Source organism: Micropterus salmoides, unplaced genomic scaffold (genome assembly GCF_014851395.1).
Source record: "Micropterus salmoides isolate LMB-PRFRI ecotype aquatic unplaced genomic scaffold, ASM1485139v1 Ms_hic_scaffold_8, whole genome shotgun sequence".
Lineage (NCBI taxonomy): Eukaryota > Metazoa > Chordata > Actinopteri > Centrarchiformes > Centrarchidae > Micropterus > Micropterus salmoides.
Genome location: NW_024044570.1, coordinates 6,331,762 through 6,347,466, shown reverse-complemented (window position 1 = coordinate 6,347,466; position 15,705 = coordinate 6,331,762). Strand labels below are relative to the sequence as shown.

Below are 15,705 nucleotides of genomic sequence, written 5' to 3'. Positions count from 1 at the left end.
GACACATGATTAAAAGTTGTACAAAACAATATCACACATTCATTTTAAATATGAGTCATCAGTTTGTGGCTCAGTCAGGTTGCTTAATGGAGAGATGATGATAAGAGATTAGTGGAGGGTGGTACTTTGGTAAAAAGTAGCTAAAATACAAAATAGCTGCCGGAGACAAAAATAGCTGAAATACAGTCTTGTATCTTTTGAAGAATAGTTTTGACAGGCAGCTGCCAGTCATTGAAGTATTTGCACTCATTTTGCCTTCTCACCGTCTGCGGTCTTTGCTGGACGGTGATTCCCTGTGCCGTCTTGTGGGGGGGCGTCTCTTGGCCGGGAGAGTTGGAGAACATTATCAAGTCGTCCTTGGCCTGAGAGATCTGTGGGAGATGATCATGAGCGATTGTTAGCAGCAGGTAAAAGCTCGACTGAATGAGTGTAACAACACACCGCTTAATCAGTGCGAGTTATTGTACAACAGGTGAGGACTGTTATTATTTAAAGTAAAATTACAGGGTGGGAATTTGGCGATGAGGTGTCATCAGCCTCAGGGTCATGCAGGTGAAGGTGCAGGATTAGGGGATTATTTTTAAAGGTCAATTGTGATACCAAATATTTAAAAACAAAGCTGTCAAGAGATTATGTTTTTGGCATAGTTGGTGAAGTACGTCTTTGAGGGATGTTTGCATTTCTCAATAACTGCAAACATTTCCAACAAAATCAGTGTTTTTCATTAGAACATGGGTGAAAATATATCTGAAACAACATTTAGATCAGGACACTAAACTCTACACCGAATGTCAGACGGATGAAATACTTTCAGACCAGTTAGCAGTTTTTAGCGCAGGTTTTAGAGACTCTCACCCCTGAAGCTGTTGAATAACTACAGTGGAATCATTTCTTGTTTGAAATAACCTATTTAATTGGGTTGATTTTGTCCAAATGGCTAGTTAAAGATAAATGTCATTACTTCGCCAGTGGCGTGTAGCAGACACACATGGTCTCTATATTTAGAAAGACGACAGTGATGAATTAAAAAGCCAGGCATGAGTCAAAACATGTGACCTAAAAGAGTGTTATTAAGACCTGTGTAGCTTCTGAATGGCAAAAATGTTTTCTGAGGAGTAAGTATTTTGCTGGATGACAGAGACATGACTTAGTCAGAGGTCCATCTTTATGTGTCACCTATGCTGAATCTATACAGCTTTAATCCACTTTACTGCTGATGTGAGTTTGTCATATCAAACAGTAGTATTAGATTAAATAGTTTAGTCTATTTTAATTTGTTTACACTGCTATAAAAGATGCTATTACAAACTCTGTATATTGATAACCTGACATATTGGTGTATGATTAATTTAAACCTGCAATAAAACGTTTTGGCCACTTGGGGGCAGCAGAAACAAGTTGTTAACAGATAAGATTGACATATCGTCACCTTTCACGTAGATATGGCGAACTTGTAAGCAAACAGCTGTTTACTTACACATTCAGCAGTTACGGAGCAACATTATCATTAATTTGGAGTCATGTTTGGAGAATGTAAGTCCAATGTTCACTCCCTTTTAGCTCTGTTTTTGCTCTCCACTAACTCTTCAAGGAAATATCTGACTCTTCAGCTGCTAAATGCTCCACTATGTACAAGCTGGTCTCTAACTTTGTCTGGCTGTTTGGTGCTGAGCAGGTAGTGTACAGTAGGTTTTTAGAGTGTTTTCTCTGAAAATAGGCAGAAAATAATGCTATGAGAGCAGAGGGTGTGAACCAAAAGAGTTAAGTTGTGCAGACAGACAGCTAGACAATGTGCCGAAACTCACTTTAAAGCTCTGTAGAACCGAGGGGAGGGGATATTCTTTGTAGGTTCATCACTACTTTAATATTGTCATTTGATGCATTATTCTTATAAAAATATAGACTATGGGTTCTATGATAATGTGTTTGTGTCAGCAGCCGATGGATCTGTACTGCTGTGTTTGTGCTAAATTTCTTACATTTTTTCATAGCACATTTATTATAACTGTACACTTCAAAAAATCTATTGTCCTTTTAAGTCCTTTGCTGCTACAGTACAGAAAAACAATACTTAATTTAAATCCACAGCAGCATCACAACATGACACCTATAGCTACATCACTTAAAACACAAGGAGAGAGGTGCTGACAGTGTGTGTGTGGGTGGGTGGGTGTGATTGACAGTACCTTGCTTATGTCTGGCTCTGACTTGCTGGAGCACATGGTCTGCAGCTCTCTGATCAAATCTGTCTCATCATCAGAGAACACAGACAGACCTACAGGCTCCCTACAAATTAAGAAAATTTAATTTAGTGTCCTATTTTAGCTTTTAGTACAGAGACGTGAAACATCACAACAAACTAACTCGGCTATTTAACATGCTTATAATTACTCTTGCTGGTGCTGTGAGAGTCTTGTTTATTTGACTAAAGCAGACAAATTTCATTAGTGAGGAAAATTCTGCTCTCTGCTGAAAGTCCTACTACAGTACGAGCGCTACACTGTTGGACCACTGCTACCAATACTAATAATTATCAGAGAGAACACAAACCTCTGGCCATTGGCGATGAAGCTGACATCAGTGCTAGACAGTGAACCTGCATCACAAGCATAAATGAACATATGTATTAAAAAAAACATCACATGAAAAGGTCAGTCAATTACAAAAACATATTTTCAGATGTCTGCTTCCACATACAAAGATGGTGAATGAGATTTTGATTGCTGTACTCACAGCATTGATCTTAATACATTTGCAAAAAACTAAACATGTCTTTACACAAACAAATGTCCCGTTCATCAGAATAATCCATCAACCTTTCTGTAAACAGTTTTAATTAGAAATTAATTCCTATCAAAATGTAAACTATGGGGTAAACTATCCAGTTTGTTTGTTTATTTAAAAAAGGGACAATGCACATTAATGAACACAAACACACCGAGCCAGATTTAGCCGTACAGACTAATTTTCACCTGGAGTTTTGAGGTCTGTGGATTATCCTGAGCCACAGGGACATTGTTTGAATGACAGCAGCATGCAGCATGTTAAGCCTGTTAAATAGCGCCCCCTTGTGGATGCTGCTGACACAAAGCTGGTGTCCCCAGTACAGGGCTGGACCCTCTGAAATCCAAATTTCTAGACATCTAGTCTTCACTATAGATGAAAAAGTATCCTTCGAATGTAGCTTAAAAATCCTTGTTTATCTGAAAGTTGACACCCCTGGTGGATTCTTTGCAGCCCTTAATGATTATAGTCATTTGTTGCAAGGACATTTAATGGGGCATTGAGGTCGTCCTGTCCTAATGTCAGGATTTTATTACATAACCATGCCATATTGTAAAGTTGCAGGATGTAAATAATGAAAGTCAAGATTTAACTGCTCTTTGTTTGCACCCTGCATGTGTCATTGATTTTTAGGTATTTATGTGAAATGTTATCAGCCTGCCCAAGTTCTGTTTTTTACACAGATATGAGGGAAACTTCCTGTTGACAGACATGGAATTTTCTGACTTTACAAAATTTACCAGGCGTGGCTGAAAACACCATTACTCAATTTTCAAGTCCTCTGTGAGGCTGTACAATGTCATTTGGGGAGGAGGAACAACTGGCTCAGCGTGAGTTTAAGGTGATTTGAAGGACACCGCTTCATGGTGCTTAAGATGGTCCAAACCCTTTGAACTGGGGACACAGCTTGTCTCACCGCTGGCAGAGCAGCCGTCTTACCCTCTCTAAAGGAACCGCCACAGCTCCAGTTTAAGGCGGGGCTTCCCTTCTTCCGAGGGCTGGTGTTGGATCGTCTCAACTTGCTGCCGTCTCGTCCCTTTCTTCCCCGTCCGCTGCAATTTCCTTTATAGGAGCCGATGGCTGTCAGAGGGAAGGTCCCGCCCCGAAATTCCAGCAGGTATCTGTCTATCTCTGCAGGAGGTGAAGGAAAAAAACCATCAGTTTCTGTCACACTTTTGTCCAATTGCTTTTCTTTGTCTATCGTTTTGTTCCCGATTGAAACAACAGCTGTTGAAACACGTGAATGAACCCTCCTCGTCAACTGTGACACACACACACACACACACCGTGTCGAGGCAGAGGGCAGCCCAGGAGAACAGCCTTGTTGACCAGGATGCTGAGGGCGGCTTTCACCACAGCCTGCTGCCCGGCACTCAGCCCACAGTTGCTAGGAGACTGTCGCTGAGACGACGGCGATGTGGAAGTAGTAGAGGAGGAGCGCTTGGCGGTTACCCGAGAGATGATGGCTTCTTCCACGCGGGGGACGACCACGGCATTCCAGAGCCGAGCCAGCCACCTGAACACACACACACATCAGCCTCATAGTCAGACTGAAGGTCTCCTCTTCGTTTTGTGGGATTAACATTTTTATTAGACGGGCGGAGGTCTGCGTGACACATATTAGAGTTACCATTGTGTCTAAGCCTTTATATTCATAGCTCCACGGGATTCTGTTTCCCAAGGAGGTCCTGGATAGACAAGTTGATCTTTGACTGTGCCTGGACAGTCGTGGGTCTGGCCTTGTTAAGGCGTGCAGTTAGTCCTCTCCGTTGTTTATTTCCTTGTCGTAAGCTGTTTTATAAACTATTTTCTGGTTTAGCTTCACAGATCATTATCGATCTTAAACATGGACACTTAACTCCCAGAAAAAAAAAGGGAATGGCTGTTTTTTACTATTATGTAATTTAATTGAAAAGGTGACAACAATTAAAACAGGGTTAGAAAGTCCCCGTTTCCAGGCTCTAATTCCAAGATATACGCACAGAAACCCCTGCTTTTACTAGAAAATAAAGGCAGATGTGCTGAGTTTCTCAAATAGGAAATATTTGAGACATTAGACATCCAATAAAACAGTATTTATCTTTTCTTTTTATTAAGTCAACATTCCAAACAATCATTGGTTCCTAGTTTCTCAATGTGACAATTTGCTTGTTTTCTCTGTTTTATATATCATAGTAAACTTTAAGACACACTTTGAAGATGTTGTCTTGGTATTTTTCACTAATTTCTGGAATTTTAGAAACTAAATGATAAAAACATTATGCAGAGATTAAACAACAATTGCAGTAAGTTTAATAGCAACTAGTTAGCTAAGAAAGCTTTATTAGTCTTGCTCTCACTTTGAGTCCAATATTTTCTCATGCTTCCATCATATTAGCTAATCTAACACTTAGCCAGACTGACTTCACTAGCCAGTGTCTGCCAACACTGCATTGTAAACTATATCTGAAAGAATGAGATCATTATTTATTCTATGGTAACATAGAATAAATAATTTTATAACATGAGCAGTTTTGTTTATCACACAGGAACACACCTGACGATTGCCTCTGTGTTGCTTGGAACCACAGGGCAGGACAGGAAGAGCTGCGGGCCTAGCAAAGCCTCGTGGGTCCCCAGACGGGACAGACAGGCGTTGAGCTGCTGCCAAACCTGGCTCACCCACAACACCGAACGCTCCATGATGCCATCAGGTAACCAAACTCCAGTCCCCGTCTGGAGGAGAAATTAAAGTTTTTACTTTTTGCCTTTGTCTTGCTGATAAAACACTACTGAACTGAAATAAGAGAGTGACGCAACAAACAGATTTTAATTGACTTTCTTGACAGTTTAATCAATTAAAACACTCCGCTTGACAACAAAACAGCTCGTTATGTATTCTTAACGATTTCTCCCTGCATATATTATTCATTTTATCGCTCTATTTTAAAGTCACAGCACTCTGATGCTGCACTATGAATACTGATAAATCTAAAAGTCTTTTGGAATTACAATCTTCATAACAGCTGCTGTTTGACATTAATTTTTACCATTAACCATTTTAAGTTTGACTTTTGTGTGTTTATCTTTTTCACTAAGACAATGAGAAAGATGGTAGATACATGTTTATCAATCTTTGAAACAACACTTGTTTTATTCATTTTTGTGGAGTGAAATTTGCCACATGGTTATTAACTACTAAAATCAGTCTAGATGTGATTTTACATATTGCGTGTGATAAGTTTCCAAATGTCTTTGCTGTGTTGATTTATGGTGTCTGATCACATTTCAACTACAGCATTTATCATTCTGATCAAGTTGCCTGCCCTGTTCTGCTGTCTGAGTTCAGCCCTATTTCCATTCAAGATCTCTCTGATATTGTTTCTCACATATCCATGATCCTGCCCTACTGACATAATCTCTACCAAATTTCCTGCCTGTCATTGCTCTCTGTCTTCTCTCTATTGTCTATCCATCTCTCGCCTCTGACTGCATACCAGACTATTTCGAGAGAGCCAGTGTCTTCCCACTCCTCAAAAAAACCTCCCTAGATGCCACTATTTTAGCCATCTACAGGCCCATTTCCAAACTTCCATTGATTTCTAAAATCTTTTCTTTTTTAAAAAAAGTCCCACCAGCTTCTCCAACTAGTAGATAATCACCTACCCATTTTGTTAAATAAATCTTTAGTTAAAAGTCACGTGTTCTCTCCTCTTTGCCCTCCCTTTTTGCCGGGCTGTGACACCATATAAATTACATTATTATTATTATTATCATCCCAGTTTGGTAACTATAAAAAACAAAACAGCAGTGAACACCACATCCACAATAAATGATGTTGTCTCCGTCTTTGACAGTTGCAACTAAATTGTCTCACTGACCTTATGAAGCAGCTTCCTGCGAAGGTGCCTTCCCAGCAGGCCGTGCAGTGGCTCCTGGTCCCAGCGCAGTGTTACCCAGCGGAAGTGCTGCTGCAGGCGGAGCTCTGATCCCTGCAGACGGTGCTTAGACAGCGTGGCAATCAGGAAGCTGCCTTCACAGAAGTGGTGGAGACCTGGGGGGATTGATAATCAGGAGGGAAAGTAGAACAGGATGTCAATTAATTTTCTATTATTCTGTTAGTTCTTTTACAAACAGATCTATGTCACCAATAAGCCCAATTCCTATATATGTTCTGATTCTACAACATATTTGTATGGTGTTATTTTAATGGCACCACAAGACCTTTTAAGATCAGGTATGATTAAGTATTAAAGCAGACTAAATATTTGAGATTTATCGTTGCATGAGCAGATTTTCTACTAATGCTCAAGCTGTATTAAGCTTAAAGTGTCAACTTTTTAATTAGTTTAACGTGGTCTTTTCCTATTAAAATTAAATCAACTTTAATTTTTAACATTGCTCTAAAGTTCTTAAGGCTTATAAGAAGAAATAAAAACATTCGAACATTTTTGACTTTGGTGCCCCCTAGTAGTAAACATTGATAATATAATGTTGTAAGCACATAAATATTGCACATAGAGACTGTATAAGCTGTATAAGTGATTATGATTCAAATCAAAGCCTGGCTGCAGTCATACCAGTGTTGAGAACCAGCGGTGAAGCAGAGCCCCTGTTGTCCAGACTGTGGCAGAGGTCTCCCAGTAGGCCTGTTAGGGATGAAGCCTTCTCAAGTCCCTCCAGGAGCACTACCACACATTGACCAGTGTGACCACCAGGCTCCCTGACCCCTGACCCAACTGCTGGCACCAGGAAACCTGGGAAAGGAAGAGGCACAAGCCAACAGTCAGATTTCTAATAATAACTTGTGAAAGTAAAGTACAAGTGTTTCAGTCATGTTGTGACAGTTATGTGGTTGTTGGCAAAGAGGACAAACTGTATATGGTTTTAAAAACAGGACAGTGATGGTTAAGTGCTAACAGAGGCATTCTATATAATTAACTCTAACTTCTGAAATTTCCCAATTCAGATTTCAAGAATGGATTAACCCAAGAATATACCTTGAGAAATATTGTTTTACTTCTGACAATTTAAGCCTTGATTTATGCACGCTCAACACATTTCATTGTGCAAAGCTGTATTGTATAATGACAGTAAAGCTGAACCTAGACATTAGCTGCTGTACTTGTTTTACTGTAGTTTGTAGTTTTGTACTTATTTTACAAAACTACATGTTTTAAACTGTATTTGACTAACCATTTTGTTTAAGGTGTTGTAATTTATGCTCCAGGTAAAGCTGAGTTGTTTGTGTATTAAGGAACCTTAACCAAGGAATTATTTGAAGAACTGTTGTCAAAGGGTTAACAGGAATCTGTCACAGGCTGTGTTCAAAACCGCCTACTACACTAGCAGTATGTACTTATTTGGCATGAAGTATACAGTATGCAAAAATCTGCACTATGCCAAAAATTCCCGGGTGTTTTTCGGGGAATTTCTGGGCAATCTTTGAGGAATTGATTTAGAAAAAATCTCCAGTATGCATCAGACCAATCTATCTTGTGTACCGTTTCCAATAATGCAAAGTGCTACAAAGGTCACAACAACCGGTCAGTGTTGAAGTGGTGAACTGCAGCATCCCCGCATCAGTGGTGGACAAGGAGGAAAATAACTGCTCTGTCCTTGAGAGAAAAAATATAGGTCGACATTAAGATTTAAGTTATGCATGTTGTGTGTTTTCTATTTGACAATCACTAAAGTAAAGTGTTGTGGGTAGTAGAACAAATGCAGCTCTATTTAACAATTTCATGCTGCATGCTACTATGAAACACTGTATGCAGTGTGTAGTACATATCGCTGTTAGTATGTACTAGGAGGTTCTGAATACAGCCACAGTTTCTAAGAGCCCATGACCTTTTCAAAGGTGCTGTTTAGTCAGACTAACAGGCTAACTAAATATTCAATATCATAGGAGACTAAGAAAACAAGCAAATATTCACATTTTGAACCAGAATGGACGTTAGAACCTGTGAATCTTTGGTATTTTTGCCTAAACAATCGATCAACAAATGATTAATTATCAAAAGTGTGTGTGTGTGTGTGTGTGTGTCCGTCCCTACCACAGGTGATGAAAGTCTCCAGCAGCTGCTCTTTGGTCAGGCTCTCCTCCACCTCCACCCTCACCACGTCACAGCCGAGCCCCCCCGCCTCCCGCTTGGCCTGGTGGAGACAGAGAGGGGTGAGAGAGAGAGAGAGAGAGAGAGAGTGAAAAGACAGAGAGGTAAGATGGGAGCACGTTGTCATGGAAACAAAGGAAATCTACTACTACTATGCGCCGAGAGAAATGGAGCAAGAGGAGAATTTGAATGAGCAGAAAGGGCTTTTCCAGGCACATCACTGCTATCAAGGAGAGTACAGTCGAGTTGCAGCTGCGGAAGACATTTTTCTGCCTTTTATTTCTTGTTGAGTTTTGTCGTATATCAGTATAATACACAAGTTTAAAATGCAGGTGAAAAGGGAGGCATGCAGCACTAAAGCTGCACTGTGGAAAAACAGAGAAATCAAGATGAGAAATTAAATGTATACAGCTGTTCTCTTTGACTGAATTCATATTAATTAAACACCATCTTCAATGATCTGTTTAAGAGAGGGCCAACAATCTGTCTTTTCAAAGAGATCAGTGTTATAAATTTAAAAACCTAATAGTCATGAAATGCAATCAAAGAAAAATGGTGTACTTTTTCAATTTCTGTTTAAAAATGCAAAATTTTTTTCATACTACCACATTTTCTCTATCTGCTCATCCAATTTCTGTGCCACTGCAAAAACACCACCATGCATTAACCATGGTAACGCATCAGATTTAACGCCGCAGTGACTGATCAGTATTTGCCTGACAGTTACCAGTGTGCTGGCCGTCATCACTATTGATTTATCAGCTCTTCTCAGTTATCTTTCTTCCACTCAAATCCCTGACCTGTAGATGCAGGACCAGTGGCTGACCCTGCAGTATGTTTCATCATGTCGTAGGGAGAGATTTCATTGCATCATACTGTGCAGCAGAGCCAATTTTTTCTTCTCTTTAAAAAGGGAGAACTTGTCCTTGTTTTTAATCTCACTGAGATGGTAGGGCCATGTGTGAATTTGCTTTGAAGAGACATCGCTGTAAATAGGGTTTGTACGACAGATAACTGACAGTTCTCTCCTCCATTCACACATCAACATGAACCCTTTCTTCACTTGAATGGACAGACGCACCACTCAGTGGCATTTGCCTGTATGGTTTGTTTAAGGTTTCAAATAAAACTCTACGGGTAGCTACAATAACCACAATTTACAATTGTTGACGTACAATTTACTGACAGATTTCTCTCTCATTTGCATGTGGGCCGAATTATTCCCTCTAAACATGGCATGTTATGCTCAGTCATGGAAGATGGTAGCTTTCACCACGATTAGTGCTTGTGAACTGGTGGATGTACCTTGATGCAGCGAGCAACCAGATTGGCGATGTACTCCTGACAGCTGCCCTCAAGCCCATGAAAGATGAGGCTACCATACTGTTCCACCTGGACAGAGACAGAGAAACAGGTGGATGAATTAGTTCGGTGAACTGACAAACAAGAGTATTAATAGTGAGAACAGTTTAATAATGCATGTAGCGCTAATGAGGTTTTTATACTGCTGCAGTTTTTGACAATCTCTCTGGTTTAGGGCATAAACTAAATACTTAAAGAGAACATGAATGAACGAATAAATAAATAAATTGGCTTAAGGAGATAATTGCTTTCTAGATCTGTTGACTATGTAAGAAGAAAACTGACCTTTAATTAGCTATAATAACTAGCTTTACTGATACTCTCTTACATGGGGATGGCACTGATATATTTAGATTTTTCCACTCACTTCTTTATCATAAACTGAAACAGTTAATTAATCAATTAGTTGATCTATTATAATTAATTGTAAAAACAGTAGGTTGCAGCTTCACAAAGAAATGGTTTCCTCCTTTTTATATATTCTTGTAAATAAAACTTTAACCTGCACAGGTTTTGGCTTTAGATCAAACTTAATATCTAAGACATAACTTTGCGCTCTGCTGAGTGAAGTACATTTGTCATTATTTGTGACATTTTATGGATTAAATGAATAATTGATTAAATGGAAAATAATACATGAATTCATTAATAATACAATAGTTGCAGCCTAAATGCTACAGCAATGATCTAAGCTGTGAAACAGATTTCACTGTTAGACTCTCAAGTCACTGTGGATTAAAGCATCAGCTTACTGTCAAAAATGTAAATCAGTAATGAAAAGGGCTTGAGATTCTGCAGTTTCTTTGCGTGTACTGTCACTGTGCTATCATGCGTTTTATTGCTCGTGTAAAATGTAAAATTCTGATGACAAAAACCCACTTTGATTCCCTTAAGCTCTTATTTCTTCTCTTCAGCCAGGAGGGGGCACTGTAGCTGTCAGATCACTTTAATCCTCCCAGTTTCCTTTTATCTGCCCATCACTTCATCTTCCTCTTCCCTGCCTCTTTCTCTACCATTCTCTTGGTGCAGTCTTCTAGCTTCCTCCCTATTTTTGAACGTCTTACTCATCTAATCCCTCGCAGTCCTTTGTGTGTGTTTGCATGAATGAGTGTGTGTGTACGTACCAGGCGGACGTAGTTGTGCAGCAGCGGCAGGGGGAAGAGGTATTCCAGAGCCAACTCATCGAGACACGACTCAGACAGACCTGTCAAAAACACACAAGCACAAAATTCACACAATAAATCCTCAAATCCACTCTGGTTTACATGCTCAGTGTCAGCAAGCTTCAACTCCAGATACATCCCACAGCCACAAAGCTCAAGGTGCCCTTGTAGTTAGACTGAAACTTAAAAACAACACGTTCAATGCCCAGAACATTAAGCAGTTGTTTGCTTTTCAGCTAAGTGCCTGCAATATAGAAAATGTAAGCACTAATGTCAATTAATTAGAACAGAACGAGTGGTCAGTGTGGTTATTAACTCACTTAAGAGCTCTTAATGCTTTATATCAGTGAGTAGGACGAATTACAGCTATAAGAGGTTTTAATCTATGTCCTGAGGAAATGCACACTAAACACACACATTTACTCATTATTCCTCAAAGATTGCCATTAAAACAACATTTTTTCTCAGATCCCCACAGAATCATTTCTAATGATTTTTAATGGTGAACATCAGTTTGATATGGAGATCAATCTTACTGCCTCAAAATCGTCCATGTAATTAAATATGACAATAATAACATAATAATAATAAAAATAATATTTGTTGGAGGAATACTGTTGAATCAAGTGCAATTTTCCTGATACAAGCAGGGTAATTTGTCCAAACTGCCTTCCAGTTTCTCCTTAATTTCCTATTCCTTCTTTATAGATTCCTTAGAGACAAAAAAGAAAAAAAAATCCAGACATTTTGCTTGTTTTTAACTAAATGTGGGGACCTAACAACAACAATAAGTGATTTCCACACAGTACAAAGGGAAACGCATACCGGCACCATCTCATATGCATCAAAACATCCATTGTTTCTATGTAAGACCACACGCCTACAGCCCTTTGAAATGTGTCATCACGAATTGACGCACATCAACTTGTCAGGAAACGACACTGTTCTATTTTCCGCCATTGACGCGTGACAACTCTCCCAGTAAGTTTTGCCTTCCTAATTTCCGCACCCTGCCTACTACTTCTTGCACTTATCAAATGTAATGTTAATGTTTTATTTTACAGGTTATTACCCGGGAAGTTGTCTGGAATGAATTACGTAATTTTCTCACTAATTATTAGTAAAATTGACACTATTATTACAGTTTTTTGAGATTAGTCAGTTGTGTTGAGTTTATAAATGGTTATTGGTTAATAGGAGACCTTTTCTTAAGAGAACAGCTGAATTTAAACCTAAGAAGATATTAATTTCTTTCATTATTAATTAAAATGAGTAGTAGTAAAGTTACATATTAGCTCCTTTCTTGGGAATTTGAGGAAAGTATGACAAGAAGAAAGCGAATATGAAAACTTGGGGGTTCAATATGTTGAGTACTAGTAACCATCAACCAATTTTCCTTGTCTCTTTATCAAATTTAGATGAATTTATTACAGCTGTTATTGCATTCAGAAATAGATTTTTTCCACCGAAGCATGTGAATGCTGTGAGTGAGAGACAGTTGAACAAACAGAGGCTGAAAGCCGAAGCGCTGGATGTTTCCTGGCTCAACGCCATCACAGTGATGGACTGACGGACATGCAGGTCGATATGGACCTCTGAGTCAGGACGAGAGGCAGAAAAACAGAAAACTGATGGAGTGAAGAGGAGGTGGGCAGAGATGGAGAGCTTGGCTGCTGCTAGCCCCGATTTCCATGGTGCCAGACTATTGTCTTTTTTTCCTGACTCACTGAGAGGAGAAAGGCACTAGATAAAGCAATTCAAGCAACTGAGGCAGCTAAAAAGCAGCAGCAGCAGACAGAAAGAAACATTATTCCAATATCTGTAGAGCGAGACTCATCTATAATCATTAACTGTGGTGTCTTCCATGACCCCGTTGTGGTTCCAGTTATGTCTTTCAAAATGGTGTGTGCTATTTTAAGCAGGTTTTTAGGTACTGCTTGGATATTTCATCATCATCAAAAAAAAAAAAAAAGGCACAGCTTCAACATTCCAGTGCCAATATTACTGAACACCATCATTTCATATTACAGATCACCCTTAAAAGGGCTTTTTTTTTTTCTTTCTGCGCCAGTTTTGATAATCTTGATAATCATCTTTATACATAGCTAGCAATCTAGCTACATCCATGAAACATAACCCCTGTGCAGGTTGTTAAAATAACAACTCTTAAATCAACATATCATGTAAAAAGGCAAGTTAAACGGTCCAAGCAGCCGTTACTACAGCTCCTTATGAATTACTGAATTATTTCCAAATTATTCCTGAACTTTCATTAATTTAAACCAATACTTTTATGATTTTGTCATTTAACCATCATGATTCTGCTCTTTCGCATTAATCTTGGTTAGGCAGCCACAGAACTATCAGTAGCAATTAAAAATGTGAAGAAAAAAAAAAAAGCATGTAGTCTGCAACAGCTGGCTGAGGTAACCCATATTCTTTTTTCAGCAGCTCGGTACCGATTGCACAAAACTAAATCAGTGACCACATTGAATCTGGAATGGAGCGACATCCGTTTGACTGTAAGTGCCAGTCACACTTGTGAAAAACATGGTTCCTTGGCACCATTTCCTCTCAATCCTTGCCTGTTTGCTTGATGTGCCTCGCGGCCACAAAAGTGCCCATTCTGTGCAAACGTGTCCGTATGCCATTATTTTTTGCAAGTGGATAGTGTGTTTTGCATCTTGACTATGGCTCTATTTTGAATGGATGATGGACTTGTGGGTCAGCTTTGTTAAGATTTATATCTATTTACACAGTATGTGCAGCACTATTACTTTTTTTGAAATACTACTTTTGCTGCATTTTATTTGGCTGAATGGATGTGTTGAATGTGATTGCAGATATGTGGACCCTGAGGACATGTAATTGTAAGCTGGGGTAATGTACATGTAAGTGTTACGTATTTGTATAGCGCCTTTCTAGTTTTTTCTACCACTCAAAGCGCTTTTACACTTTATCTGCATTCACACACATTCATTGAGCCAAAGTGCCCAAACAGAAACTTACATTCATACACTGGTGGAACAGCCACCAGAGCAATTCGGGGTTCAGTCTCTTACCCAAGGACACTTTGACATGCAGCCTGGAGGAGCCGGGGATTGAACCGCCAACCTTCCGATTAACGGGCAACCCTGCGACATACCTGCTCTGTCACAGTGGCACTGTTGGCGTAGGACTATTGAAATAATTAATTTGATTAATCACAATAATTTTTTAATTCTGATTTTGTTCAGATTTAGACTGATTATTAGCCAAAATACTAAAAATGTTCTGGCTGAAATTTCCCTTCATGCAATGTGGCTCAGTAGGCAGATCCTGGTACATCACTGCCCACGTCACAAATGCATCCAAACTGATTTGTAAGGCCCTTTCATCCACCAAATGGCATTTGTTATCAGAGACAATAGCTCTGATTCTGGTTTTGGCTCAGTGCTGCTGAATGAACTCAGACTCTGGTTGCCAGGTTTGTACCTTTGAGGCGGATGGTGATGCACTGGCTGAGAGGCTTTCTGACCAGGTCCCAGGGGGATAGAGGCAGCTCCTGACCTGGCAACCACTCAGTATCTCCTGGAAGAGAAAAGCAGGGACAGAGACGCATTAGGACAGTAAGTGTAAATGAGTTCACACACACAACAATATGAAACGACAAATGGGGTTGCTGGCTTACAAAAAGACATAAAATACATACATTATATGCATAAAATATGGTATATGAATAAACTATATGCACTACAATGTATAATTTATCTGCATGATATTTTACATGTCTCTTTCTGCCACACCCTCATTAATAATACCTGAAGCACAGAATGTACTTCAGGTAAGGACTGCTAAAGAGATACAACATTAATATACAAATTATTCTCCTCTATATGAAGCTGGTTAAACAATATCCCTGCTTCTCTCACAGAGTCTAATTAGAGCAAATACACATCACATTAAGACGATGCATCTTGGTGGTGTTGTAGAAATAAAGTGCTAAATATATTTTCTGGACAGTGGAGTAGGTCCCTACTACATGATCTAAAGAATGCCAGTATGAAAGTAGAGCATAAAGTTTGAGAAAACCATAACATGCTGAGAACATTGTGCTGTGTCAGTACATTGTGTACACCGTTTTCTCCTACTAGACTTCATGTCTTCTTTTCCATGATACTTATACGTTTGCATCAAGCATTCTCTTTAATAGGATAGCTGCACCTGAAATCAAATCTGATAGGTACAAGTTTTTCCCCTCTCATGCACTTGAATGCATCAACAACAGTGTTCAGAACAGCCCCTGCTCTCAAATGCATCGCCGT

General features: G+C 39.3%; 1 protein-coding gene across 1 annotated transcript in view; it reads right to left on the bottom strand.

Moving 5' to 3' along the window:
* Nucleotides 1-15,705, bottom strand: part of cttnbp2 (cortactin binding protein 2) — a 93,155-nt gene that overhangs the window by 2,084 nt on the left and 75,366 nt on the right. The window contains exons 11-22 of the mRNA XM_038706031.1: nt 14,876-14,971; nt 11,363-11,442; nt 10,182-10,268; nt 8,820-8,919; nt 7,344-7,520; nt 6,645-6,817; nt 5,321-5,499; nt 4,071-4,300; nt 3,724-3,915; nt 2,551-2,596; nt 2,187-2,286; nt 264-371 (exon numbers count right to left, since the gene is read on the bottom strand). Coding sequence (XP_038561959.1) covers nt 264-371; nt 2,187-2,286; nt 2,551-2,596; nt 3,724-3,915; nt 4,071-4,300; nt 5,321-5,499; nt 6,645-6,817; nt 7,344-7,520; nt 8,820-8,919; nt 10,182-10,268; nt 11,363-11,442; nt 14,876-14,971 — 1,568 coding nt within the window. The remainder of the gene's footprint in view (nt 1-263; nt 372-2,186; nt 2,287-2,550; nt 2,597-3,723; nt 3,916-4,070; nt 4,301-5,320; nt 5,500-6,644; nt 6,818-7,343; nt 7,521-8,819; nt 8,920-10,181; nt 10,269-11,362; nt 11,443-14,875; nt 14,972-15,705) is intronic.